Consider the following 25,056-nt stretch of genomic DNA (forward strand, 5'->3'; position numbering starts at 1 on the left):
CTACACCGAATGTCAAAACCAAAATGTACGAATGCAAAAGAAATTCGAAACTAGATGACGACGGAGCATGTGTGAATGAATGATACAAATTGCTTCAATCCCAAAACAATGACAGATAAGCACAACCGAAGAACAGTGAATATGCAAAGCAAACCCAACCCTCTACGCAACAATAGCCCGATCCAACCCATGCCAGATCCTAATCTCCCCCTTCGCCTCTCCCCCATCCCCAACGAGAACAGACAACCCCGTATCCCCCGCATCCGCATACACACGCGTGGAAACCGCCACAAGACCGTCCACAAAGATCTCGAGCACAGAGTTGTCCACAAACATGCGAAGCTTGTGCACCTCGCACGCGGAGAGGGATGCTCGAAGCGTACCGGTGTTGACCTTGATGTCTTTGGCCAGAACTGAGGTTTTGCCTGCAGAGTAGGTTCGATCGACGACGAGGTGGTTGGACGCAGAGACGTAGATGAGGGTGCGCGTGGAGAGGTCCTCGCTGTGAGCGACGACGACGCCGGGTTGCGCAGGGATGAGATCCATCTCGAGCTCATACGAACGGCTGGTGATTGTCGGCACGTGCACTGCAGACAGCGTTTCGGCGTCTCCGATCGCACCTTCGGTCAGCTCGACTGTTGTACCGGGAAGCGTACTTTGCGGAGAGAAAACAATCTTTTGAGCTCCACGGCGCAGTTCCTCGACCTCTGCGGCCGGACGGATGCCCAACTCGCTCGAAGTCGGGTGATGAAACAGCTCCCTAGGCAACGAGATCAACCCCGCCCAACCCTGCTTGTCGTAATACGACTCTGGCAAATCATCCTCCGTGATCCATCCCCACATGATCCTACGATCGTGCTTCTCGTCGTGGAAACTGCTCGCTGCGTACAGACATCCATGATCCAGCAGACCCACATTCGCCGGCTGCAAGCGAATCTCGCCGTCCTCTCCGATTCGCGTCGCCTCCAGATCCAGCTTCATGTACACCGGCTGCCTCGCCGGACCGGGCTCCGTGCACCCTTCAACGTTGATCAACAGGTATTCTGCTTCAGCAGCTCTGCGCTCAGCATCCCTTGTCGTGAAAAAGTTGGCGACTTCCCAGTTCTTCCCGAGATCGACACCGTAAGGCGCAGCTTTGCAGTTGACACCGACGTCGGCTAGCATTCCCACGTAGGCCCATTGGCTGAGATCGGCAGGGTTGATGGAGTAGGCAAAGGTGGTGGGTGTGGTGTCTTTGATTCCGCCTGCAATGAGGGCGTACAGACCAGGGGTTTGAGGGTCACGACCGAGTAGCGTGTCGAGGAGCGGCCACTGTGCAATGTACGGGTCGCGCCAAGAGATGACATCGAGATGCTCGGGAGGTCCACGAACAACGATTCCGTGCGGAGTCCACGTTTCACCTCCGTCAGCTGAGGTCGAGAGAACGACCTTCTCGCACCCGTAGTTGTACGGCAAGGTGTGGTGGATCGGCAACATGGATACAGCCGTGTAGAGTGCCGTCATCTCCGAACTGTCTGCAGCTTCCTCGGCTGTGCCGAGAGGAGGCCTTTGAAGCACGCATCCGGTGAAGACACCTTCGGAATCGTGATTTGCGCCAGGACTAAGCACGGGATGGGATCGAGATGTCCAGTGGATCATGTCGCGGCTGTAAGCGTGCCCCCAGCTGATGTTGCCCCACGTCGAGGCTGTCGGGTTCCATTGGTACCAGAGGTGATAGAGGCCCGTGCGTGGATCGTAGGAAGGTCCGCAAGGGTCGTTCATCCACCCATGAGGACCGAGGAAGTGCGAAGTCGGTCGCCACTGGTCGAAGAGGACGCTACTGGATTCGATTTCGGTTGCTGTTGCGCCTTTCATCGTTTGCGATTCTGCAAGCTCGTCTCGTGGAGACGGGATGCCCGATGATGCTGGTGTGGAAGTTGGGAGCTCTGCAGGAGATGTAGACGATGTCGGCGAAGAGAAGCTTGAGAAATCGGATCCAGCTGCTGAAGCTCGACTATCGACGAGCAAGGAAGACGGCGCGGAGAGCTTCTGCGCCGTTTCAAACACCGATGCATGTGCTGTCTGCATGTCGTCTTGAAGCACAGAGATCGAGTCCTGAGTGGGAACGGGCGACATTTCAAGAGGGTGATGGAGGTGCACCTGTTGCCGGCGATGAAGTCAAGGAGGTTATCGAGCCGCGGGTTTTCCGACTGAGCAAAGAAGATGAGCGTCCGGCGTTCAAGGGTCGGGTGTCGGGGAAAAGATAAGCGCGGTGTTGTCTGCCAAGCCAAATGAGAGTTGGAGCCTGTCCGGGAGAATGGCTGTACAATGGCAGACGTAAGGTTTTGGGCGAGTGCAGCAAATCTCTTTGACGCGAGTGACGTGAAGGTATTCACGGAAGCCTGTTGCAGAGCGGAAGTCGGGCTCGAGCTTAATCCTATGCTGAAGAGTCCGGCCTTGATCGAAGAGTTAGCTGAATAAGCGGCAAAGATTGACGAGTCCAGTGAGGGCGGGGCGTTGCGTATCGCACTTGCTGGCTTGCTGAGTCGAATGAAAGCCTGTAGACCAGAGTTGTCGCTTTTGAGCTTGAACGGTTTCAGATTCCCCGAAAGAGAGCGGAGGTGGCGGTCCTCTGCGTTAGGATTCACACGGCGATAGGTTCGGAATTAGTAGCTACGATGCGCTGCTCTTGCTGCTGTGAAATGGTCCAACGCTTTGTTCTGATGGTGTGCGTCGCGAGGATGTCGTGGGGGTGAAAAGAAGGAGGAGCTGCTTCCGAAGTGGTTAGAGCTACCCTGAAGTTGTGCAGTGACGGCGACGAGCAGAAGCGTAGATGGAAGGTGGTGGACGGGAACAACGGCGGCGAGGATGATGCTGAAGATGACGGTGTGGAGAAAGATAGCACGCAGGACAATCTCGACTTCCAGCGAGAGCCCCGAAAGGGCAACAGGGAGGGCTCTTGGTGATGGTATGAAAGCAGGCCAACGGGACGAGAATGTGGACACTCGTCGAAAGCCTCCTTTGGTCGAGAGTTCTGGGCTTTGTGGGGAGTTGCCTCGGCGCTGGTGTGCAGCTGCTGCTTTCCAATACGGCGGGAATCGCCGCTCGCCAAAATTTGTCCGCACCGACGCAGCAGCGAGACCGAGCCAAGGAAAAAGAAACGAAAGCGGGCTGCTGGGCGTCTCAGTCACCAAATTCCATTCAGCAGCGCGATAAAAAGGAGCTCGGTCGGAGCATCACCGGAGATCCTCTCGACGCGTGGGAAGAGTCGGTCTCGCCGGCGTCCTGTCCTTCCCCACAGCTCTGTCCAGTACCCTCATGCCAGCTCTGAACCTCACCCTTTGATCAATCATTGCAGCGCATCAAACGGGGTACTGAATCGTGCAGCACTACTGGTGTACTGTGCTCATGACAGTGGTATGAAGTACCACCGTGGATGCAAAACCGGCCAAACCCCTGCGGATTATGTGTCTGCGTGGACGAGTAACCGCCCTTTTCTGGCAGCAAAGCACCCACCCTGCACCGCCTGTCATCGCAGCGATTGTCGAGGGCGTACCCATGAACAGCCATGTCACTACAGCCGGGGCATTGTCACAGAGATACCCGAAGAAGATCGTCCGATTGATTGTCCAACCGAGCTTCGACCGTCAGTCTGCTTCTGTGGAGCCTACATGAATTAGGCCGTAGTTGAAGCGAGCCAGCTTCCCCTGCACCGGTCAATTCTTTGTCTCAGCAATAACGCAAGGTCGGGCCTTGAGTTCGCCGATGAGATGGATGAGTTGTTTGTGTGTGAATCGGATCAGCCCACGCCGTGCTTATTGTATTAGCTTTCGACGAAGAGAGGCACGGTAACGAGGGTCGAGCTCGCCGTGACGCTTACAATTGGTTCTACCGACGACAGGCTCGAGGAAGCCCATCGACTCAGTTGGTCACCACAGCATCGTTCCGCGGAGAGATGCTGTCCCTCGCTGAAGCCGGTCCCGTCGAAATGACTTCCGCGCTGCTCTGCCCACACCACGCCAATCTCAAAGACCGACTCCTCTTTGCCCCCAAACATGCTTAGGCACAGAAACCGTTTACCTGACCGATCTTGGGTACTCTACACAATCCTTCAGCGACACGTAACATGATGTCTGTGCTCAGTTGTCCTTGGCGTGCACACCTTGTTCTTCAACCATGGTGCTGATTGACGATGTGTACACTGGACAAAGGAGGAGAACGATGCGACCGAGCACTTTCCGAAATTGCTCTTCTTGCCCCACGGCCTCATCTCGGTGCCATGTCGGCGCAATGCATTTTCTCCCGGGGCCGGGACCTCTGCTGCCTCTGGCTCCTCCCAGCTCGACTACTGTCAGCAGACCGCCCGGCCTTTTCATTGAACTTCATCTCAACTCAATTCTGCCGGTCTGCGGGGTAATGAAGAGGCTTCTTCCCCACCTCATTTGAGTGCGGCGTTGTGTCCACCGCCTGTAGGTTACGAAACAATTTCGCCGGAGTGGCTCCGCGCATCAGCATCAGGTTGGATCGCTTTGGGGTTCTGCCGCGAAACACATTGTGCTCTGGCTTGGCTCGGCTGGACAATCGGCGAAAACGCAGGTCCAAAGTTGACCGGTCAAAGGACTTCTTTGAACCTCACAGATCTCATCGTGGTCTGTTGAACGGCAGCATCGGTCGATCATCCCAAGATCGATCGACAAACCGTGGGTGAGCACGGCGCGATCGGACCCGATCATCAATGTCGACCGCATACGCATTTCACCGAACATGTTCTATTTTTGGGCCTCTTCCTTCCTGCGATTCGAGCCCGTCTCGCCTGCGCGACGATGCGGGTCCAATTGTTTTGACGATCATCGCAGCTGCAGCAGATGCACCCGCCTCGTCATTCCGCCGCGGATGTAGCGCCTCAAGCGTGACTCCCCTGTGGAAGGTTGTTCAAACACGTCGATTCAGTCAGCCTCCAAAGAAGAGATGGGCACGAAACCCTCGACAAATCGCTGCTGTGGTCGCTGTGCAAAGAGAAAAGTGCGGTGGTGCAAGGCCCTAAGCAAGCCTCCTCTGCAACTTGTTTCCGCACTCGATTCCTTCATGATATCCAGTGTCCTTCTTTCAGAGAGACAACAATGTCATGGTGCGAAGGCAAGCTTTCAAAGGCTGCAGACGCTGTACACGACTGAAGAGACTCGCACTCAGTCTATGTCGCAATTGTAGTGATAGAAGCCTGCGTCTGCGCCAGACTGAAGCTGGTGAAAGAGCCATCCAACCCATTCGCCGTGAGCGAGCAGATTGGCTCTCGCTCGTGACTGTGCTAAAGCCCTTCTTCCTCCGCTGTCTGGAAACGGACAAACAGAACGGCACCTGGCCAGTGTTCTTTCAATGCATCTCAGAATATTTATTTTTACCTGAGCGCCTCGCCTCGCCTTCCCTCCACCTTCGGCGTCCGGCGTGCTTTGGCGCTGTACGCAGAGACAGCAATTGGCCTGCTGGCTGCATGCCGTTGTCGCTCGCAGCTGACCGTCATCGTCCAACGCTGCTTCGCACTTCCTGTTCCGATTCGCCAAATCGCGGTTGCTCACCATTGCTTCGCTTCCAGTCTTGTTTGGCTTTCCATCCATCCGTTCATCCCTTCCTCCACCCTCGAGACGATCGACCTTACCTTCGTGTTCTGCTTCGGACCGCTTTCTTAGTCACCTTCCCTCACATCACGCGGAAAGGCGATTCGACAGGACATACTCATCCTTCTAGCTGCTCACTGATACCCTCCGCTACCTGGATTTGATACCCGAGCAGTCTGCTTCTAGCTGCCGCGAGTACACCCTCAAGTCGTCTAGCTTGGTGACACGCAGATTAGCAACCCTCTTTTGGCATCGATCCAGCCCAGGAACGACTTTCGTTTGGAACTCGACCCGCTACACTGAGCTGCACCAAGGTTGATCACCCCTAATCACCACCCACCATGTCGTACGCACCGCAAGCCATCCATTCCAACCTTTCGAGGCCTCATCCCACCGACTCGAGACTGCTTCAGAACTTGATCAAAGGCGAAAAGAGCTACATCGACAACCTCGCAGCCTCGTCCATCTCTGCCTATGCCGCTGCGAGCGCTCTGGCAGCTTGGGGAACCTCTGAGGCACCCGACATCTCGAAAGCTTCGCAAGCGCTTGCCGAGATCCTGGGCACCGTGGCTGATGCGCAGCGCACCCATGTCCAGGCGCTGGAAGGCTACCGCAGCGCGCTCAAAGACGTCCTAGATCGCGAACAGAGCATCCGCTCCGTGGTGCGTGACCGTGACATCCTCGTCGGTCGGCTCATCAAGGCGAGCAAGAAGAAGGTGTCCAAGAAGGACTCGGGTCTCAGCCAAGATGAGAAGATGGACAAGGTCAACGCAGCGCAGCGCGAGCTGCACGCCTGCGAGCAGGTGCTTGCCAGCGAAGAGGCAGCTCTTGTTGGCGTCAAGCGACGCACGTTCAAGGAGGCGCTCACCATGCGCATGAAGACCATGGGCGATGCCGGCGCTGCCACCGTGGAAGCCGCCAAGGAAGCCATTCTGCTGCTCGACGAGTTCGACACGCACGGCCCCTTGCTGCAAGTCACTGGCGGTGGCCAATACGAAAGCATGTACGCCGACGGTGGCATCGAGACGGGCGCCTACGACAACCACGCTCTCGACCAGGGCTACTACGCCGGCCAGCATCCTGGTGCTCCCGGCCTGCCTCCACAGAACGCGTACGCAGACGGCGGCTACGATGGCGCCCATGGCTCTCCTGTCGCTGGCAACGGTGCCAACCTCACACGTGACGAACAAGGCCAGTTCCACAAGCATCTTCAAGGTAAGTTTCGAGACCAGTCGTGTTCTGTCGCGGCCTTGTGGCATTCTCGTTGCACGTCGCACATCGCAAGATCGACGCGCTCCGTGCTCTGCGTCGGAGGCAAGCAACCGATATCCCGCTCAAGCGGGCTTGCTTGCTTCGCTGCCGACGAATTGCGACTCGAATCCGCCATCTCGAGCCCAGACCCTCTCTCTTTCGCTCCATTGTGTGCGGCGGCTGCCGTCGGCGAGAAAATGGGATCGCTGACGCTATTTTGCATGTTTTTCGTCTTTTCCCTCCCACACTGCCTGTCTTGACCTCCCTTTGTCGGATTTTCGCCCCGATCTGCGTTCTGCACTGCACGGACGCCGAATTCGCTGCCCAAAATTACTCGGCTGGATGCACTGCTCCGCTTTTGGCCTCTGCATCTCATGCACATCCTTTGTCACCAATTTCCCTCTCCGTCGTTGGCCCTCTCCACTTTCACCTCTCGCCCTGCAATTCCTTACTTCCCTCTGAACAGGTCACGACCATCGTCACCCGCAACCTTTTGACGGTGCTTCGGTAACACCTTCGCAATCCGCCAGCCAAGTCATCGACCACGACCGCTCGCACGTCCCCCTCGGCCAGCGCTACACCTCGCACTTTGAGGACGTCGAGGAGCAGGACGGCATTCCTTCCGACACGGACAGCGAGGAGGACTACCGTCGTGCTTTCGTCGAGCCTCGCTCGCGCCTGCCTGCTCCGCATGAGCTTGGCGTAGCAGCAGACACCCACGATTCGTTCGTCCCCAACGCAGCTGCCGACGGATCCGCACCACCGCCTCCACCTCGTAAGGAAGACGTCGCTGGGCGTGTCCCGATGCCCGCCGTGCCCACTGCGCCTCGATTTAACCCCAACCACGCGCGCGGTCAAAGTCAAGACACCTCTGCCGACCAGGGCTTCACTCCCGGTTCCCCTTCCAGTCCACCCCGCTATTCCATGTCTCGACGCAGCGGCGACTCTGAAGGCGGTTACGGACATCAACGCAAGTCGAGCAACTCGCTCATCGGGAAAGTGAGCCGCCTCTTCAAGACTGATATGCGCAACGGCGCATCCGCTGAAGACGAGCGTGGCGGTGGCGGCGGTGGCGGTGGCGGTGGTGGCGGTAGCAGCAGCGGATGGAACACCCGCACAAACGCCAACGTCGAGCAGGAGAGCGAACGTCGTCGCTTCGCCTCGCTCCGACGCGCCGGGCCCGACAGCTCGGACGAAGAGGATACTCGCGAGGTGTTCCGCAACGTCAATCAGGCACGTCCCGGCTGGGATGCAAAGGGCGGCAGCGATGTCGGAGGCAAGAAACTCACCTCTCGCATCTTGCCCGGGCCCAAGAGCAACCGTGCCACAGAGGCAGAGCAGGCAGAGATTGACCGCATCCGCGCTTCCGTGGTAGGTGGCGGCATCGGCGCTGCCGCTCCTACCAAGCTCGCCAGTGGAGCTGACAGCATCCGATCCAACACAACCTTGACAAAGAAGAAGAAGAAAAAGCGTGCCACCGCTGGCAGCGAGATCGGCACTGCACCTACGCGCCCCTCGGCCAGCTACACGGTCTCGAGTGACCTATCTTCCCTGCAATACAACACTAACGCCACCGACGCGAACGCTCGCCCTGGGCTCTCGCGCAGCTCCACGCTCAAGTCGACCAGCTCCAAGAAGAAGAACCGTGCCAGCATAGCCGGCACCGGTCTCGTTGGTGGTAACATCTTTAATCCCAATGCGGGCAAGTACGGCGCCGACTCGTGGATCAAGAAATCCGGCAGCCAGATGACAGCCTACGAAGCTGTCGCCATGGCGGGTGTTGTTCCCAAGTCAGCGGCTCCCAAGGAAAAGCCTGCTGCTCCGGCACCTCCTGCATCCAACACTCCCGCCTCTTTGGCGCCGCTGCCACCCGCTCCTGCAGCTGCCAACACCTCGCGCCCTGCTTCGATCATCTCCTCCGCCAGCCAGAAGCCACCGCTCAAGTCGGCACTCAAGCCCCCAACCTTGAGTCGCAGCAACAGCACCGCCAGTGCCAAAGCCGCCCCCTCCTCTCCCACTAAGAAAGCGGCAGCGCCTCTGTCTGCAGGTACTTCCGGTACGCCAGGTACACCCATCAAATCGGCGCTCCGCAATGACATCACTCAGAGCATCCGAGCTGAGCCCCTGCCGCAGCCAAAGATGGAGCCCATCCCGAAAGCACCGGCGCCTGTCACGTCGACGCCGCTTCCGGAGTCTGTCGCGCCAACGCAGCCAGCCGCAGCCCCGCCATCCGCATCCCCACAGATCGCAGCACCCGCTGCTGCACAGACACCTGCAGCTCAGGAGCCTGCAGCAACCCAAGCTCCTGCGGTGGAGACGGCCGAGGAAGCCAAGTCGACGGCGCCAGCAGCGCCACAGTCGGTGCTCAGCATCGAGGAGGACAAGGGCTTTGACGGTACTGGTCGTCTCGATGTCCCTGTCGATGCTGGCGAGGGCCAAGATGTTGAAAAGGAAGAGCCTGCAGTTGTTGCTCCACAACCCAAGGCACCGATGCCCAAGCTCGAGATGCCTAGCTCCGAGCCCTTCTCGGTCTCATTTGATGGCGCACGACGTGGCTCTACTGTGACAATGGGAAGCAACGCTGAAGACGCCGTCGTCACTCCGGGCGCTGAGCAAACGTACAAGGCATTCTTGCAGCAACACGGCCAGTCTCCCTCTGTCGAGAGATCCGCCAACGCGACGCCACTTGGCACCGTGGTCGAGCACGTGGGCGTCGAAAGGTTGACGGACCGCAAGGTCAAGATCGAACCAAGCCGCGTCTATGGAGCGGGCGCGCCTGAAGTGAGCGACACATCGTCCGAAGAGGGATCGCCCGTCAAGCCCTCTCACCATGCTGAGGAGGGAGCTCAGAGGGCTGCCCAAGTGCAGGCCTCGTCGGCCCTTGCCGATCCAGCTCACAAGCCCGATGCAGGCCTGCAAGGCCTTTCTGGTCCTCCTGCTGCAGTCGCCGCACCGGCCCTCGCCGCCGCTTCGCTCTCACCCGCTAAAGCGATCAACCACTCTTCTTTGGCGATGGCAAAGGCGCCCAGCGAGTCGGGCAGCGCCATCAGTCGCCGCAAGAGCGTTCGCATGGCGCCGGATGTCAAGCTCCCTCCTGACACGCCCACCGACGCCGAAACGCCTCGAGGCACAGAGCATAGCGCGAAAGACCCACTCGCTGCGCGCGGCGCGCAGCTCAGCAGCCGTATTGCGCCTCCTCCAGCTGCGCCTGCGAAGCCGACCAAGGAAGCCGGTCCCATAGATCTCGCCGGAGGCCGCCAGAGCTCCGGCTGGACCAGCCGCGTTCGCGATACGGCAGACAGCAGCGATGAGGAGAATGTTGACGATGATGGGTATTCGAGCGCACGAAAGGCCTTTGGATCTGCCACTCGTGGCTGGGGCGAGGCTACGGGCACGGTCAAGCCCAAGACTAAAAAGACGGCTGGCGATGCTGCCTCGGTGCGATCCGGCACTAAGAAATCGGCGGCTGGCAAAGCAACTGCACCCAGCAGTGCTGCCGCTACTGTCGCTCCTGCGGCTCCCCAGCCATCGATCGGATACGTACCTACCGCGCCAGGTTCGATCTCGTCGACGCTTTACACAGCCAAAGCGCCGGGCTCTTCAGTCGGCGTCAATGCTAGCGGTGTTGCACCGTCCACGTCGATGTACTCGGTGACAGCGCCTGGCTCTTCGATTGGCGGCAATGCCGGCGCTGTTGCACCGTCTACGTCGATGTACTCGGTTAATGCGCCTACCTCCGTGCTCGTTGGGGTCATCTTGCCACCGCCTGCTTCCACCACGACAGGTGCAGCCCCGGCCTCCAGTACGCCCGCCCCCGCCCCCGCCGCGGCTCCGGCTTCCACCGCTCCCACTGCTGCCGCGGCCACCGCACCCGCGCCTCTCACAGCCTCCAACCTGAACGCTCTGGACAGCAAACCCACCATGCCTCCCGTCCCCGTGGCACCACCAGTTCCTGGTCAGAGCACCATCAGCGTTCCGACGGCTCCACCTCCGGCCATCTCGGGTAAGGCGGGCAGCTCGGTCAGCAAAGGCGGATTCTTCCGCAGGTTCAAGCGCAACAAGTAAAAAAAAGCTCTCTTTTGCAAAGAAGGTACGCGATAATATCACACTCTTTTGAAGGTGGAACGGTTCGTTTTGGTTCTTTGTATGTAGTTTTGATGGAACTATTTTGGTTTCAGAGACATGGTTAAGTTACAGGGTGAGTGTGGGGGACTGAGGCTGTTGCTGAGTGGTAGGATTGAGATGGACAGACGACGAAGCAGCACAGTCTGATTGAGAAAGATGTTGTGATTAGACAAGCGACGGTTGGTATAAGATAAAAGTGCGATGACTATGGACATGTGTGCGGGGGTTACAGGTGAGTGCATAGCGACGGGGCAGAAGAGGGGATTAGACCTCAGAGGTTGACGCGATTCCTATCGAAGTAATTGATGACGATCCATAAAGAGTCTGTCAAGCTGTGACGCTCGCTAGCTCAGCAATTGCAGCTGTCTCTCGCAACGCCCATCCCATACCCTACAACTCCACTGGGGTCAGTCAATGAGATGTTGCCTCTACTGCTATCCGCCGCATGTGCCGCTGGTACGCCCCCCGGCATCCTATCTCCTGGCCTCCTCTCCCCGGGCGCTGTCTTCTGCCACAAGCTCGGCGTCGAAACGATCCGATTCACCAGTTCATCGAAAGCGCCATTCACCCCCACACCTTTCTTCGCACTGCACTCGACAAACAGACATCCCATCTTTGCCGCAAACTCCTCTCCCTCCTTAGTGGTCACCACCCTCGAGTACTCCTTGTCAACTTTGTTTCCGACGATGACCTTGACCACATCTTGGCTGGTTGTGAAGGTTTCGAGTTCGCTGAACCAGGTTGGCAGGGCGTCGAAGGTGTCTCGTTGCGTGACGTCGTATGTGATGATGACGCCTTGAGCGCCGCGGTAGTAGCTGGACGTGAGTGTTCGGAATCGCTCTTGACCGGCAGTGTCCCATATGGACAGTTTGAAGCGTTTGCCTCCGACCTCGATACCTTTGATGCGGTAGTCGACACCGATGGTGGCGGTCGTCTCTTCAGGCGAAAGGAATTCATCGTCTGTGAACCGAAGAAGGAGCGAGGACTTCCCGACCGCGGATGCTCCGATGAGAAGGATTTTGAGCGTTGGTACGTCGCTGGAGGACGACATTGTGGATGCAGGCCGAGGTTGGCCAGTACGGTGAATCGCTGCGAGTTGAGAACGAAGCTGGTCCTGTGGAAGTCCTGACACTGCCGGAGGGTGCGATTGCGACAATCCAGTGATCCAGAATGCGAGCTTCGAGCAGGCGACTTCGGGCGGTACGTGATGATGGTCGTAATAATGGAAGAGTGCAAGCCAGACACGACCATAAGCATCCAGGCGGATGCTGCGCATTTCAGTATCAGATGCATGTGAGCGAGCTAGGCTGCTGCTTATTTTTGGGTCGCAGGCCGAGACGACTCAAAAACTAGCATGAAAGCCTGATGTGGAGGCCAGACTGCTGTTGTTACAGTCGTTCTAACACTGTTCAAGCTGATCTGCTTCTCGCACGAAAGGACGTCGTGTGATCTTGAACGGTCTTTTTTCCGTCCTTTGGCCTGGAAACAGAAAATTTCTGGCCGCAGCAGTCAAGAGAAAGCTTTCTTCGAGGACAGATTTTGAACTTGCTTGCCGCTTGGCACTCTTCCTTCTCGTCCAATCCATCGATTCAATATACCCGGCCTCTCTCCGTCAAGCACGAGACGGCCACCACGCACTCTTACTCGCTACGTCAGCACTCTCCTCTCTTGGAGACCATACCGGACCAGCACCTGAACTGTTCGACTGGGAGCTGGTCTCTCCACTGGACCACCCACCTCGTCAATCTCATACAACACCGCCCGGTGCACAGGTGGCGACCTCGAACGCAACAACCACCGCATCATGCCGGTCTCGTACTACGACGAGATCGAGCTGGAGGACATGTCCTACGATGAGGAGAAGGACCTCTTCCACTACCCTTGCCCCTGCGGCGACCGATTCGAAATCACTCGTCAGCAGCTCAAGGAGGCAGAAGATGTGGCACGATGTCCGAGCTGCTCGTTGATCATTCGAGTCGTGTTCGATCCCATCGATTTCGAAGACGACGACGACGAAGCGCCAGTCAACACGATCGACGTGGCCAGCCAGACGGTTGCTGCAGCTGCGTGATCGATCGTACTACTGTCCGCGGACTCCCAGTAAGTGTTCGAATGCACCCCATCAAAACTGGCAAATCAGAGCAAAGACGAGAGGCAATGGCGGAAAGCAACGAGGACAGGTCTCCGACAACACGCGACCAACTCCCGAAGGATTAAAATTAACTATTCAGTTCTGCTTCCGAAAAGAGACTTCGCAATCTCTTGTGGACAACATATACCATACCAAAATACTTTTTATGACACTTGGATCGGATTTAGCGCCTCTTAATCCGATTCGAAGTAGGAGTCATCGGTCTCAAGGACAATCTCTCATCAGCACTTCGCCTTGCCTATTCGCCTTTGCTCTCAGGAGGCCCGTCCTCCGGTAATACTATCAGCCAGGCAGCGTTGCTGATTTTGACGATTCTCTGACCATTTCGTCGCTCGCAGATCATTACGCATATTTCCGCAGGCTGCTTAGGTTTCAATCCATGCGACGCCAGGTTAGTATCAATCCCCGTCCTTGCCGCAACCTGCACGCCGTGCTGGGCGCCTCTTTATGATTAAAACTAGTTTATCCATTCTCTGAGGGGGTGGGGTGTCTGCCGTAGCCTGGATTCAGCGAGATCTTTGGCGTCTTGTCCTTCCCTTCGGAGAAGTTGATGGGATGCTATTCTCGCTTCAAGCTCCAGCTCTTCGGCCCCTCTCTTCTGGCTGCGCCGTTGGCAGGAGGACGTTTAGGTACGTTTAGGCCGCTAGCGCTGCCTGACTCGATGACGATTAACTCGCTTCGGCGGCATGCGAAAGACATCGAGTCGGCGGTGACGGTGTGAAGCCTTCGTGCTGTCTCTCTTGCCGGCGGTGTCAGTTGGGATTGCAGGGTCGGAGAGGTGTGTTGCAGCCCCGACCGTCCGTAGATGTATTATAATCTTCTCTATGACCTCCCCTTCCATCTTGAGCGATGTTTCCTCGCCGACACCAAATAACGAAACGGAATAAGTGCGCTGACGTACCACTCTTTCGTAATCGTCCCATTCTGGACAGCAGCAATCCTGTTGATCACAACCAAGCGATCTTCGAACTCAATTTCACGGTCACGTACCAGCATCTCTGCTTCCAATCGTAAGTGTCCCTCGGCCCACCGACCACCTTTCAACGACGTTCCGAACGGACTTGCGATCAACGCCCTCTCTTCCGATCTTGAGCCATCGAGATCGGCTTTGGGGATTGACACGCGGTCTGGGCTTTGATGAACGTATATCCCATACTCTTTTCTACCGAGCTGTGAGCCTACGCAGTGGCGGGGCTGAGATCGCTTTGCTCAAAACATGCATCACCAACTGAGCCCTTCTTATCATCAGTCAACGACATTCTCGAAGCACGATCAAAAGCGTAAGAGTGCTAACGCTGGCTCTCTCTTCCTTATGATCCCTGGCTTTTCGTCTGCAGCTCTACTCTTGATGAGCCTCTCCAGGCGATCAACTGGAAGTATCATTCTTCTCGCTCCTGCATTGCATCTCTGTACTACCACCATCGCATCTAATTAGCAACTCTCTGTATTCACACCTTTTCCATCGACCGGCGACGATTCCTCGTTGTGTTTGATTGTACCAATTACAAGGACTCGTACCGCATGTCTGTCAGCGCTCAGCATGTCTACGTTGCGCTTGACCTTCTCGTCAGAATAGTGTATTGTGCAGAGTCCAGCAATGCCTGGTGTGAGCCATCAAGCATGGCGAGCAAGCTCTGGAGGAGGGGATAATTAACTTCCAGGCGCCTGGCAGCCTTTATGAATTCATTTCACGAGGTTCACTCATTCGAAAAATGTATTCGAAATTGTATTTGACAGAAAACCTAAGCGCGGTCGTGGGAGCGTGTGTCTTTGTGTCAGACAGACAAGTGAAACACGCACGGACGGACGAGAAGCAAGGGTGCGAAGCGGTGCGTGCGTGCGTGTGTGTGTGTGCGTTTGTGCGTGCGTTTGTGACAGCGAGAAAGAAGGAAAGATGCGCACACACACGCACATTGTCAGGTTGCTGGAGTTGTTCTTTGATCACCATCACCTCCTCGCCTCCGCTTCGTTGCGACGCCGATCAACAATCTTTTCTGCCTTTGCGCTACCCGTCAGAAGGTCAAGCTTCTTCGGCTCATCTCACACAACTTGATCTGATTCCCGCCAATTCCCATCTTATCAACCTCCAACCGGTACTCGCGTACGCAGACACACGCGCAAAGATGGCTACCAACGGCATTGGCATTGCCAACCTACCCAACCAGCGTCACAAGATCGTGGCCAAAGCTGGCGGTCACTTTACCCTCATGGTGGTCGGTGAATCTGGTGTTGGCAAGACCACGCTCATCAACACGCTCTTCAGCACCGAGCTTGCCACTGGCAAGGACCACACGCGACGACACACCAAGCAGCTGGACAAGACTGTCGAGATCGACATCATCAAAGCCGAGCTCGAAGAGAAGCAGTTCAAGGTCAAGCTCACCGTCATCGACACGCCCGGCTTCGGAGACTACGTCAACAACCGCGACTCCTGGACCCCCATCGTTGACTTTATCGACGACCAACACGAGCTGTACATGCGTCAGGAGCAGCAACCCGAGCGACGCGAGAAGACCGACCTCCGCGTTCACGCTTGTCTCTACTTCATTCGACCCACCGGTCACACCCTCAAGCCGCTCGACATCGAGACCATGAAGCGTCTCGGAACGCGCGTCAACCTCATCCCCGTTGTCGCCAAAGCCGACACTCTGACGCAGACCGATCTCAACCTGTTCAAGCAGCGCATTCGAGAAGCCATCACCACGCAGAACATCCGCGTCTACTCTCCACCCGTCGAAGTCGACGACGCCGCATCCGCCGACCACGCCAAGCTCCTCATGAACGCCATGCCCTTCTCCATCATCGGTTCCACTGACGACGTGCGTGCTGCCGACGGCCGCGTAGTCAAGGGACGCGAGTACCTCTGGGGTGTGGCCGAAGTCGAAAATGAAGACCACTGCGATTTCAAGAAACTCCGTTCGCTGCTCATCCGAACCCACATGCTGGACCTGATCAACACCACCGAAGAGCTGCACTACGAGAACTACCGTCAGGCGCAGATGGAGACGAGGAAGTTCGGCGAACCCAAGGTGAAGAAGTTGGACAACCCCAAGTTCAAGGAGGAGGAGGAGATGTTGAGAAAGCGCTTCACCGAGCAGGTCAAGCTGGAAGAGGCGAGGTTCCGACAGTGGGAACAGCACCTGATCGCAGAGAGGGACAGGTTGAACAAGGATCTCGAGACTGCCCATAGCACGGTCAAGGCGCTCGAGGCTGAACTGGATGCGTTGCAGAACGGGTACGGTCGCGGATCGCAGCGTCGTTGATCGATGGGCAGAGCGAGATGAGTGCATCGCCGCTGTGTTTTCACGGTGCTATGTTGTAACTTCAATCAGGCTAGCAGATTGAAAGGGTGGTGTGACAGATAGCGTGAACAGTGTGACTATGGTGACTGGGAGAGTGAATCGGATACAAGTTGAGCATTGAGGGACGAGGAGTGAATCACGGAGGTGCTTCGTAAGATGACTGGCTGAACTTATTTGAGAGGAGAAGGGAAAAAAGATCAGACGAAGGGCAAGACTACAAAAGAGAAAGAACATTTGTCAAGGCGTTTGGGAGAGACAACGACAAAGCTAGATGAAGGTCATCTGTGCAGAGGAGTTCGACTGCGTGACGATGCACTTGTTCTAAAATTGAGAGGCAAGTTTCTTGGCGGCAGGCGCAAGTTTGGCTATGTTAGCGATGTAGTCTACGAACCACTTAGGGTACTGGTCGCGGATGGCCTTGTCGACGTTTTTCCAACCGCCGGTGTTGTCGAACCAACGCAAGATAGCGCATGTGAATTCGCGGTCGAGTCCGAAATCATAGAAGACGACCTCCATTCCCAGTGGAGCCCTCGGGAGTCGCTTCTTGGCCATTTCGAAGAGGGAGCGCGTCTCCTTGTCGACGTCAAACTGGAGCGAATCCTTTGGTGCTAGACGCGAGGCATTCTGCTGAGGTCGGGACGTGCTGAGCTTGCCAACGAACCAGCCGGGGAAAGACGCAAGGACGTCCTTGTGGATGCGAGCCGGACCGCCGGTCTCATACCACCAGACACCGGCGAGATGCTCGAACAAAGCCTTCGCTACAGCAGACTCTGAGTCCGGACTGCTGTTGATGTGCTGAGCCACTTGAAAGAGCGCACGGGTAGCTCCGACCTTGTCAAAGGGACGTTGGTTGTCACGAGGCTGATGAGAAGGTCCGAAAATCGATCCCGAATTGGCAGGGTCATTCTTCTGTGTATCTTTTTGCTTCCTTTCCAGCGCGACAGCTTTCATACCGGAAAGCATGGAATGAGCGGCTCCAACGAAGACGATAAAAAGGGGATCGTACTTGCCAGAAATGCGCTTGTCGACGTTCTCCCAGCCGCCGGTCATGGTCCACCAGCGCCAGGTTGTCTTGGCGAACAGCCTGCCCAAGCTTGCAGCTTCAGGGATACCTTCGCTTTGACTTTTACGTGTGAGTTCTAGATAAACGCCGTACAGAACCTCGGTTTCTTTGGCGACATCGAATTGCGCCCTCTCTGCAGCACTGGGGGGCGGAATCGAGTCAGTGATGGCGGAGACATCAGGGACATGTGAGCCACCGAGGTTGATGATGAACATCCTAAGCGGCAACAGGATAGAGAGTGATTGTGTATGTGTGTGTGTGAGTGCGTATGAGTGTTTGGTTGCGTGGAGCAGCTGCCTCAACGAGCGATGGATGACGACGGGAAGCTTTCGGAAGCTCACGAGCACAAACAAGGCCCATTTATACGCTCTACATTCTTGCTCACGGAACAGCAGGACTCAGCCGAGACATCGCTGCGCAGACGAGTGAAGTGCCCAGAAGTGGACAAGGTGACAGCTTCAAGTAGATATGAAAAGCGGAAAGGAGACCACATCGAAAGCTTTGAGCGGAGCGTCTGGCAGAACAAATGAAGTTGACGTTCTGCGCTGCGCAGCCACGAGGCGCAGTAGCTGCTCAGTCTGGCGCTGAGTGGGGGACTCATGTCGCTGTGGAGGGTCGGAACAGCCTTGCCGAACAGCTGTCGAGAAGAAGAAAAAGAGCCACGCGCTGGCGCAGTCACAGTCGTTGGCCGAGGGAAGGGTGAGCTGACCACGCGTTGCACTGCCTCTTTCGAGTGCTGTTTCTCCTGCTGCCCTCCGATTTCTGAGAAAAATAATCAAAAATGTCAGCGTCTCCATGGCGGTACGAGACTCGATCTGCAGCCTCAGAATCCTGTCTCACCGAGATTACAGCCGACACACGCGCACTAAAGTCAAAGCGTGACGGCAGAGAGAGAGAGAGACGGCGCATTGGCTCATGCATCGCTGATGCGCAAGCCAAGAAAGCGCTTCGCAGCGTCACAGCGTCACGTCCCGCTCACTCACTGAGCCAACATCGTCTCATTCCGCTCATGCTCTAGGTTCACTCCTGACTCCCATCTCGGCCTCGTACCATCAACCTTGATCTGCGCTCTCGCTAAAACGTGCATCCACTCGTCTTACATCCATTGCATCCGAGCAGCACATCCTCAGCTTCCGTTCTCCTTCGATACCCTGCTCGATCGAACAACGTCAGTCGCAGAGCCTCCACTTCATCTCACCGAGCGCGCCCTTGATACTCGCCGGCTCCTCATCTTTCGCATTCGCACGCACGCTTGCACACATCAACGGTCGTTCTTGCCCAAAACAAACTTTCGCGCATCCTCTCTCTTGCTCCCTCGGCTCAGTCGCCGTCTGCATCCAATAGCCTGACATCTCCGCACCGAAAAGCGATCCGCATCCAACCCAAGTTCACCGGCGCGTCCGATCTTCGCATCCCGTGTTCATACCCTCTCCAAGTCTCTGAAAGTGACCAATCATGTCGCTCCAAAACATCTCGAAATCCGCCGTGCGCGTTGGCAAGAACTACATCAAGGGCTACTCAGACGTGCAAGTCAAGGTCCGTGATGCCACATCCAACGATCCCTGGGGCCCAAGTGGCACCCAGATGAACGAGCTTGCGCAGCTCTCTTACAACCAGTACGTGCCGAGCCGCATTCATCTTCTCTTCGGTAGTATGATACTAATCACTGTCATTCCCTTTGCGTCCTGACCCCACAGAAACGAGTTCATTGAAATGATGGAGATCCTCGACAAGCGTCTCAACGACAAGGGCAAGAACTGGAGGCACGTCTTCAAGTCGCTCACCCTTCTCGACTACCTACTCCACGCCGGCTCCGAAAATGTCGTCATCTACTTCCGCGACAACATCTACATTGTCAAGACACTCAAGGAGTTCCAGTACATCGACGAGGTGGGCAAGGATCAGGGTGCCAATGTTCGACAGAAGGCCAAGGACATCACCAACCTGCTCCAGGACGAGGCACGTCTGCGCGACGAGCGCCGTTCGCGCTCGCACATGCGTGATCGCATGTCCAACGGCCCAGACGACGACGACGACGAGAGGAGAAGGAGACGTGAAGAGCAGGACAGGAACCGTCGTCGACCCAACACCAACGAGGACGACGAACTTCGACGTGCCATCGAAGAGTCCAAGCGCATGGCGCAGCAGGAGCAGGATCGCATCCGCGCCGAAGCAAAGGACGAAGACGAGCTGCAGCGTGCGCTCGCCCTTTCCAAGAAGGAGGAGGAGGAACGTATCAAGGCGCTCGAGGAGGCCAACAAGAACGCCCTCTTTGACGACTCGATCAACCTGGATGGCCCCAACGCTTATACCCAGAACCAGCAGGTTGATTTCTTCGGCAACCCCCTCGTCGATACTTCTGGCTCGCAGAACTACGGCGTCCAGCCACAGTATACTTCATTCAACCCATACATGCAGATGCAACCCACCGGCTACAACCCTTTCCTTCAGAATCAACTGCAGCAGCAGGAACTTATGCAGCAGCAGTACATGCAGCAGCAACAGGCCGAGTATCAGCGACAACTCGAGCTTCAGCAAGCCGCGGTTCAGTATCAGAACATGATGACCCAGCAACAGCAGCCGCTCCAACCTCAGCAGACGTCGTTCGGATCCAACAATCCGTGGTTGCAGTCTGGTCAGCAGCAGCAACCTCAGCAGCAACCTCAGCACAACGTGCCTGTGGGAGATCTGTTTTCGTCTGAACCCACCCCTCCGGCGGCGCAGCCAGCACCGCAGCCTGCGCCGCAGCCAATGCCTCAGCCTCAGCAGAATCGCCCTGTGCGTGCAAAGGTCAACGATGACGGCAAGTACAGCGAGCTGAACCGCTTGCTCGCGCTCGGCGATGGCGTCGATACGTTTGGTAACACGGGTGACATGAGGATGGGACCCAACATGGCGCAGTACAACCAGATGCGTGCTCAAAAGACCGGCATGAACTTCAACGCCAACACGTCGAGCAACGGTGGTGCGGGTGCGAGTCAGCAGGGTGGTGCTGGTGGCGACAACAATCCGTTCTTCAAGGTTTGAGTGTCGAGGCTTTGCGGTGTCCTTTTCGTTACGTTCGACCTGCTTTCTATTCCGTCACGTTACACTTTTCGAATGCAATCATATCATTGAAACATCTCATGGGGAGCGTCACGATGTCACAGGGAAGGTCTGAGTCGAAGCATTTGAATTAAGAGCTGAACGTGCGGGTGTGCTGACGAGGTAAGGAGCCGAGACATGTGGAAGTGTCGAGTCGTGTGTTCATTCGTTGGCAGGCAGCTTGCTGACATGGTTGGTTCCATACTTGAGCACGACGGGTTTTGTCGGGTACCTTCTGTGTTCGCTTTCCTGATCAGGCAGAGGAACGTCGTCGCTGGAGAACGCCTTCCCATCTTGCGGACTGACGGACCTTGTATCTGGGAAGTTGAACAAGAACGCGGCGTGAACCGCCTTGATCTCGAGCTTTGCAAACCTCATCCCCAGACAGATGTGTCTTCCTGCACCCCAGGGGACGAATTCTCCATCACCTTTGCCTTCACCTCTAGCGAAGCGGGTGGGGTCGAATTTGAGGGGGTCGGAGTAGATGTTGCTGTTGCGGTGGGCGGCGGCTAGCCAGAAGGATACGAATTCGCGGTTGCGGATGACGTCGGAGGAGATGTGCGTGGTGGTTTGGGTGACTTTCGAGGGGGTGAGGAGTTTGCGACGGAAGATGAGGGAGATGAGGAGGAGGCGGAGGGTTTCGTCAAGGACGGTTTGGTAGGTGGGGAAGTCGGTTTCCCAGACGCTCAGGGGGACGCGCGAGAGCTTCTCCGTGAGGGAAAGGGAGTCGTAGTCGTCACCTCGCTCCTCCGCTGATCGACGGAAGACTTCATCCATTTCGTTACGAACTTCATCCCGCAACTCTGGGTTGGAACAGAGGAAAATCAAACCGTACGCCGCGACACCGGTCGAGTTAATGATCGCAGCAAACAACCCACCCATGACGAAATCCTCGATGGACTTGGTAGACGCCCCGCGATCGATCATCTCCTGAACGTGATCGTTCTCCCTCCTACCCTCCTTCTTTCGCTTCTCGAGAGTCTTACGGATCTCGGTGGACATCTTGATCGCTCCGATCCACTTTTTCACCGTCGACGGCCACGGCAGCAGTGGGAAGTGCGTAGCCATGAATCCGGTGTTATCGGCGAACTCCCAAAAGGGAGTTTCGAGCGCCTTGACGGTGTTGATGTCGCGCGCGTGTTCCTGCAACCCGATGAGCAGAACGCTGATCTGGAAGACCAACGGGTAGATGGTCTTGTGCACATCCAACTCACCACCTTCGCTCGGGTAGGTTTTGAAGTTTTCGACGATGATACGAACGATGTCCGGGATGGTCTCCGTCAACCTCTGGCCGCCAATCGCCTGTTTGAGATTCATCACAAACCCGTCGATACCGGCATCCTCGGCAGGCGGAGTAGGCGCGATCCAAGCGGGCAGCTGCGGGACCCCGGCAAACATGACCTCGTAGCCCTGGTTAAAGTCGAGACCTCGATCGTTGAAGAACGTCTTTGCGTCGGCAGAGACGTCGTTGACGATGGTCATGACGTGGCCGCGGGAGTTGAGACGAAGACCATTCTGCTTGGGTGGAGAGGTGTGCCAGGTCTCGGGGTCGCCGAATGCCTTGCGGAGGAAGGTGTTGCGCTGGGAGTAGAGCGTCAGCGGACCGAGACCGGGGAGCAGCGAGAGGCGGTACGGCTTGACGGGGGATGAACGGTGGAGCGAGGCGGGTGGGAGGAAGAGGTTGTAGATGAGGATCGAGGCGAGGATGGCAGCGACGGTCCAGAAGATGGGCGAGGAGATGAAGGTCGACTCGGATGAGATGGAGAAGATGCGTGAGGATGCCATGGTTGCGATGGGTCTCTCTCCACTGGTTGTCTAGAGGAGGAGATGGTGTCAGAGAGCGAGAAGCGGGGACGCGGGTCTGATTATAAATGTGAACATCGCAACGGAGCTAGGGATCTTTTGACAGCCGAACCCCAGCTCTGAGATCTGGTTCTGAGCCTTGCACAAATCGCTGCTTAGCCCTTTCTTTGCTGCTTGACGCCGCGGACCATATTCCGGTGGAATAAGTGTGGGCTCGAGCGGATCCACGGCATTTGCATCACACACACTCACAGAACGGCGCTAAGTCATAAACCCACACACAACAATCACTTATCTGACCGAATTGAAATTCCGCCAAAGAGTCGCCCGCTCAGACCGGCGTTTTAATTCGTTAAAGTTAGCATTCCTCAAAGGCACCTACCTATCCATCGACGAGACCAAACATGAGCTGATTTCGTGCCGGCATGCTGAACGCTTCTTGCTCACCCCCACACGCACATTCTTTTGGAAGAAGCTGAGCCCATCATCGCAGAGCAAGAGCCAGGAATAAAAATCGTGGCACTGCTTTCCGATTGACGACATTCGCTCCGAGACAAAGGGGGAAAAAAATCAGTTCCGCCGGCGTTTTTTGTATGTGTCCCACTGTCCTGGCTTGGCTTGGCTTTTCCCAGCTGTGCCGTCGGAAGGATGCAAAACTAACCACCAATCCATCCTGTGCAGTCCTGCACTGTCTCTCCGGCTGAAACCGCTTGATAGCCAGAACAGGTTGATCCTCGAGCAGAGGTCGATTGGCAGACAGGTATTCTATGTACTTGTCCATATTATGAACGCATTGGTAGCGCACTCCAACACTCCCGGTCGAATGCCCGAGTGGTTATGGGGCTGGCTTCAAGAACGCGAAAGTTTGATTTCTTGGCCACGTTATGGCAACACCTCCAGTATATCCTGGGTTCGAATCCCAGTTCGACCAAATATCCTTTTTTGCTTTTTGCTGCGAGTAGTAGTGGAGGGTTAGTGTGTGAATTGCGGGGGGGTTGACGAGACCGCTCGGCTATCCGGAAGGCCTGAGCATCCGGCTGTCGTCTTTGTGCACGTACTCCAGTCTGATTCGCATTTCTTCTCAACACCATCTCCGTCTCTCATCTCTCAACATACTCATCGCGTTTGCATCTATCGTCGCATCGCATAGGGCCTCAGGTATCGACAGGAAACGACACGATCGTGACGCAGACACCTAGCTCATCAGACTAGCGACTAGCAAATTCCTGGCCGAGTCGTCAATTAGGCAGGGACTCTCTCGTCGTCATACCCACATCATGTACCCACCGCAACCGCCACTAGCGCGGATTCGCACCCCCGGGTTCGCCGGCTACGGTCTCGCCTGGTCACCCTTCTTCTCGCACCGACTCGCCGTCGCCTCCTCCGCCAACTACGGTCTGGTCGGCAACGGTCGCCTCCACATCCTCTCGCTCTCCCCCAACGCATCCTCTCTCCAGATCGAAAAGGTGTTCGACACGCAAGACGGTCTGTACGATGTTGCCTTTTCCGAATCGCACGAGAACCAACTGGTCACCGCATCCGGCGACGGATCGATCAAGCTGTGGGATTGTGCGCTGCAAGACCATCCGATACGAAACTGGGCCGAACACAATCGCGAGGTGTTCTGCGTGGACTGGAACAACATCAAAAAGGACATCTTTGCGAGCTCGAGTTGGGATGCGAGTGTCAGGATATGGCATCCAGAAAGACCATCCAGTGTCATGGCTATCACGACGGGTCATACCGGTTGCGTGTACGCGTGTGCCTTTTCACCCCACAATCCGGATCTGTTGGCGACGGCGTGCGGCGACGGTCATTTGAGGTTGTTCGATCTCCGGCAGCAAGCAGCCGGGGCACAGGCCAGTGTGACGATACCCGTGGGTGGAGAAGTGCTGTGTTTGGATTGGAACAAGTACAGGCCAATGACGATCGCCACGGGAAGCACGGATCGAGTGATCAAGACGTGGGATCTCAGGAGCGCAGCAGCACCACAACCTGGTAGCGGAGTAACACCGTTGCAAATGGGTACACCGACAGCAGCTATCTTGGGACACGAGTACGCCATTCGCAAGGTAGCGTATTCACCCCATTCAGCTCAGATGTTGGCAAGTGCGAGCTACGACATGACAGCGAGGATCTGGGATACCGATGCCGCCGCCATGAGTGGGCTGCAAGGTGCTGGTCAGCAACAACCGCAGCTAGGTGGAGGAGGAGGGGCAGCAGCGATGAGGAAGATACACGATACGCACACAGAGTTTGTCGTGGGAGTGGCCTGGGGGTTGTTTCAAGAGGGCTTGGTGGCTAGCACCGCTTGGGACTCGGAGACGCACTTGTGGGCCTCGCATTAGACGCAATACACAATTGCCCCTGCAATGCCGAGAGTGTGGTCGTTGGTCGACTGCGTCTGAGCGAATCTGGATCGACCATGGTGAGGCTGCGAGGCTGGAAGGACGATCATGTCTCGATCATGGTGCCAATGGGCAAGTGTTAATTTCCAAGCCTGTAATTTTGCCGCGCTTATATGCGCACGGTGATGGGTAAGCGAGTCAGATTTCATCAATTTCGACGTTGGTTCCACTTCCCATCACTGAAGCCCGCTCTTTGCCGTTCTGCCCTCGTTTCTCGTCCCCGCCTCCATTCCATCACCATCACTACACTACGAAGCGCTTGCCCACAGCTTCTCGT

General features: G+C 56.5%; 12 protein-coding genes and 1 non-coding gene across 13 annotated transcripts; 8 read left to right on the top strand and 5 right to left on the bottom strand.

The window, feature by feature from the left end:
• Positions 1–162: 162 nt before the first annotated feature.
• Positions 163–1,854, bottom strand: PHSY_001244 (glycosyl hydrolase; the record flags this gene model as incomplete). Its single annotated transcript, XM_012331876.1, has 1 exon — positions 163–1,854. The coding sequence occupies one exon, from the start codon at positions 1,852–1,854 to the stop codon at positions 163–165; it is 1,692 nt and encodes a 563-aa protein (XP_012187266.1).
• An 89-nt stretch (positions 1,855–1,943) lies between these two features.
• PHSY_001245 (importin subunit, putative) lies at positions 1,944–2,246 on the top strand (the record flags this gene model as incomplete). The annotated part of the gene is made up of 1 exon (XM_012331877.1): positions 1,944–2,246. The coding sequence occupies one exon, from the start codon at positions 1,944–1,946 to the stop codon at positions 2,244–2,246; it is 303 nt and encodes a 100-aa protein (XP_012187267.1).
• A 1,556-nt stretch (positions 2,247–3,802) lies between these two features.
• Positions 3,803–4,036, bottom strand: PHSY_001246 (hypothetical protein; the record flags this gene model as incomplete). The annotated part of the gene is made up of 1 exon (XM_012331878.1): positions 3,803–4,036. One exon carries the CDS (start codon positions 4,034–4,036, stop codon positions 3,803–3,805), a length of 234 nt encoding a protein of 77 aa, XP_012187268.1.
• A 1,896-nt stretch (positions 4,037–5,932) lies between these two features.
• Positions 5,933–10,907, top strand: PHSY_001247 (hypothetical protein; the record flags this gene model as incomplete). The annotated part of the gene is made up of 2 exons (XM_012331879.1): positions 5,933–6,806; positions 7,309–10,907. 2 exons carry the CDS (start codon positions 5,933–5,935, stop codon positions 10,905–10,907), a joined length of 4,473 nt encoding a protein of 1,490 aa, XP_012187269.1.
• A 409-nt stretch (positions 10,908–11,316) lies between these two features.
• Positions 11,317–12,243, bottom strand: PHSY_001248 (likely GTP-binding protein; the record flags this gene model as incomplete). Its single annotated transcript, XM_012331880.1, has 1 exon — positions 11,317–12,243. The coding sequence occupies one exon, from the start codon at positions 12,241–12,243 to the stop codon at positions 11,317–11,319; it is 927 nt and encodes a 308-aa protein (XP_012187270.1).
• Positions 12,244–12,771: 528 nt separating this feature from the next.
• PHSY_001249 (diphthamide biosynthesis protein) lies at positions 12,772–13,038 on the top strand (the record flags this gene model as incomplete). Its single annotated transcript, XM_012331881.1, has 1 exon — positions 12,772–13,038. One exon carries the CDS (start codon positions 12,772–12,774, stop codon positions 13,036–13,038), a length of 267 nt encoding a protein of 88 aa, XP_012187271.1.
• A 2,204-nt stretch (positions 13,039–15,242) lies between these two features.
• On the top strand, positions 15,243–16,382 carry PHSY_001250 (cell division control protein; the record flags this gene model as incomplete). Its single annotated transcript, XM_012331882.1, has 1 exon — positions 15,243–16,382. The coding sequence occupies one exon, from the start codon at positions 15,243–15,245 to the stop codon at positions 16,380–16,382; it is 1,140 nt and encodes a 379-aa protein (XP_012187272.1).
• A 360-nt stretch (positions 16,383–16,742) lies between these two features.
• PHSY_001251 (hsp88-like protein) lies at positions 16,743–17,699 on the bottom strand (the record flags this gene model as incomplete). Its single annotated transcript, XM_012331883.1, has 1 exon — positions 16,743–17,699. The coding sequence occupies one exon, from the start codon at positions 17,697–17,699 to the stop codon at positions 16,743–16,745; it is 957 nt and encodes a 318-aa protein (XP_012187273.1).
• A 93-nt stretch (positions 17,700–17,792) lies between these two features.
• PHSY_001252 (hypothetical protein) lies at positions 17,793–18,014 on the top strand (the record flags this gene model as incomplete). Its single annotated transcript, XM_012331884.1, has 1 exon — positions 17,793–18,014. The coding sequence occupies one exon, from the start codon at positions 17,793–17,795 to the stop codon at positions 18,012–18,014; it is 222 nt and encodes a 73-aa protein (XP_012187274.1).
• A 925-nt stretch (positions 18,015–18,939) lies between these two features.
• PHSY_001253 (part of actin cytoskeleton-regulatory complex) lies at positions 18,940–20,511 on the top strand (the record flags this gene model as incomplete). Its single annotated transcript, XM_012331885.1, has 2 exons — positions 18,940–19,100; positions 19,182–20,511. 2 exons carry the CDS (start codon positions 18,940–18,942, stop codon positions 20,509–20,511), a joined length of 1,491 nt encoding a protein of 496 aa, XP_012187275.1.
• A 219-nt stretch (positions 20,512–20,730) lies between these two features.
• Positions 20,731–22,914, bottom strand: PHSY_001254 (hypothetical protein; the record flags this gene model as incomplete). Its single annotated transcript, XM_012331886.1, has 2 exons — positions 20,731–22,383; positions 22,831–22,914. The coding sequence occupies 2 exons, from the start codon at positions 22,912–22,914 to the stop codon at positions 20,731–20,733; spliced, it is 1,737 nt and encodes a 578-aa protein (XP_012187276.1).
• A 274-nt stretch (positions 22,915–23,188) lies between these two features.
• On the top strand, positions 23,189–23,302 carry PHSY_007583. The gene has a single exon. It is a non-coding gene; the product is annotated as a tRNA-Trp (tRNA).
• Positions 23,303–23,648: 346 nt separating this feature from the next.
• PHSY_001255 (hypothetical protein) lies at positions 23,649–24,719 on the top strand (the record flags this gene model as incomplete). The annotated part of the gene is made up of 1 exon (XM_012331887.1): positions 23,649–24,719. One exon carries the CDS (start codon positions 23,649–23,651, stop codon positions 24,717–24,719), a length of 1,071 nt encoding a protein of 356 aa, XP_012187277.1.
• Positions 24,720–25,056: the final 337 nt, after the last annotated feature.

The sequence above is a fragment of the Pseudozyma hubeiensis genome, assembly GCF_000403515.1.
Source record: "Pseudozyma hubeiensis SY62 DNA, scaffold: PHS15, whole genome shotgun sequence".
Taxonomy (NCBI): Eukaryota; Fungi; Basidiomycota; class Ustilaginomycetes; order Ustilaginales; family Ustilaginaceae; genus Pseudozyma; species Pseudozyma hubeiensis.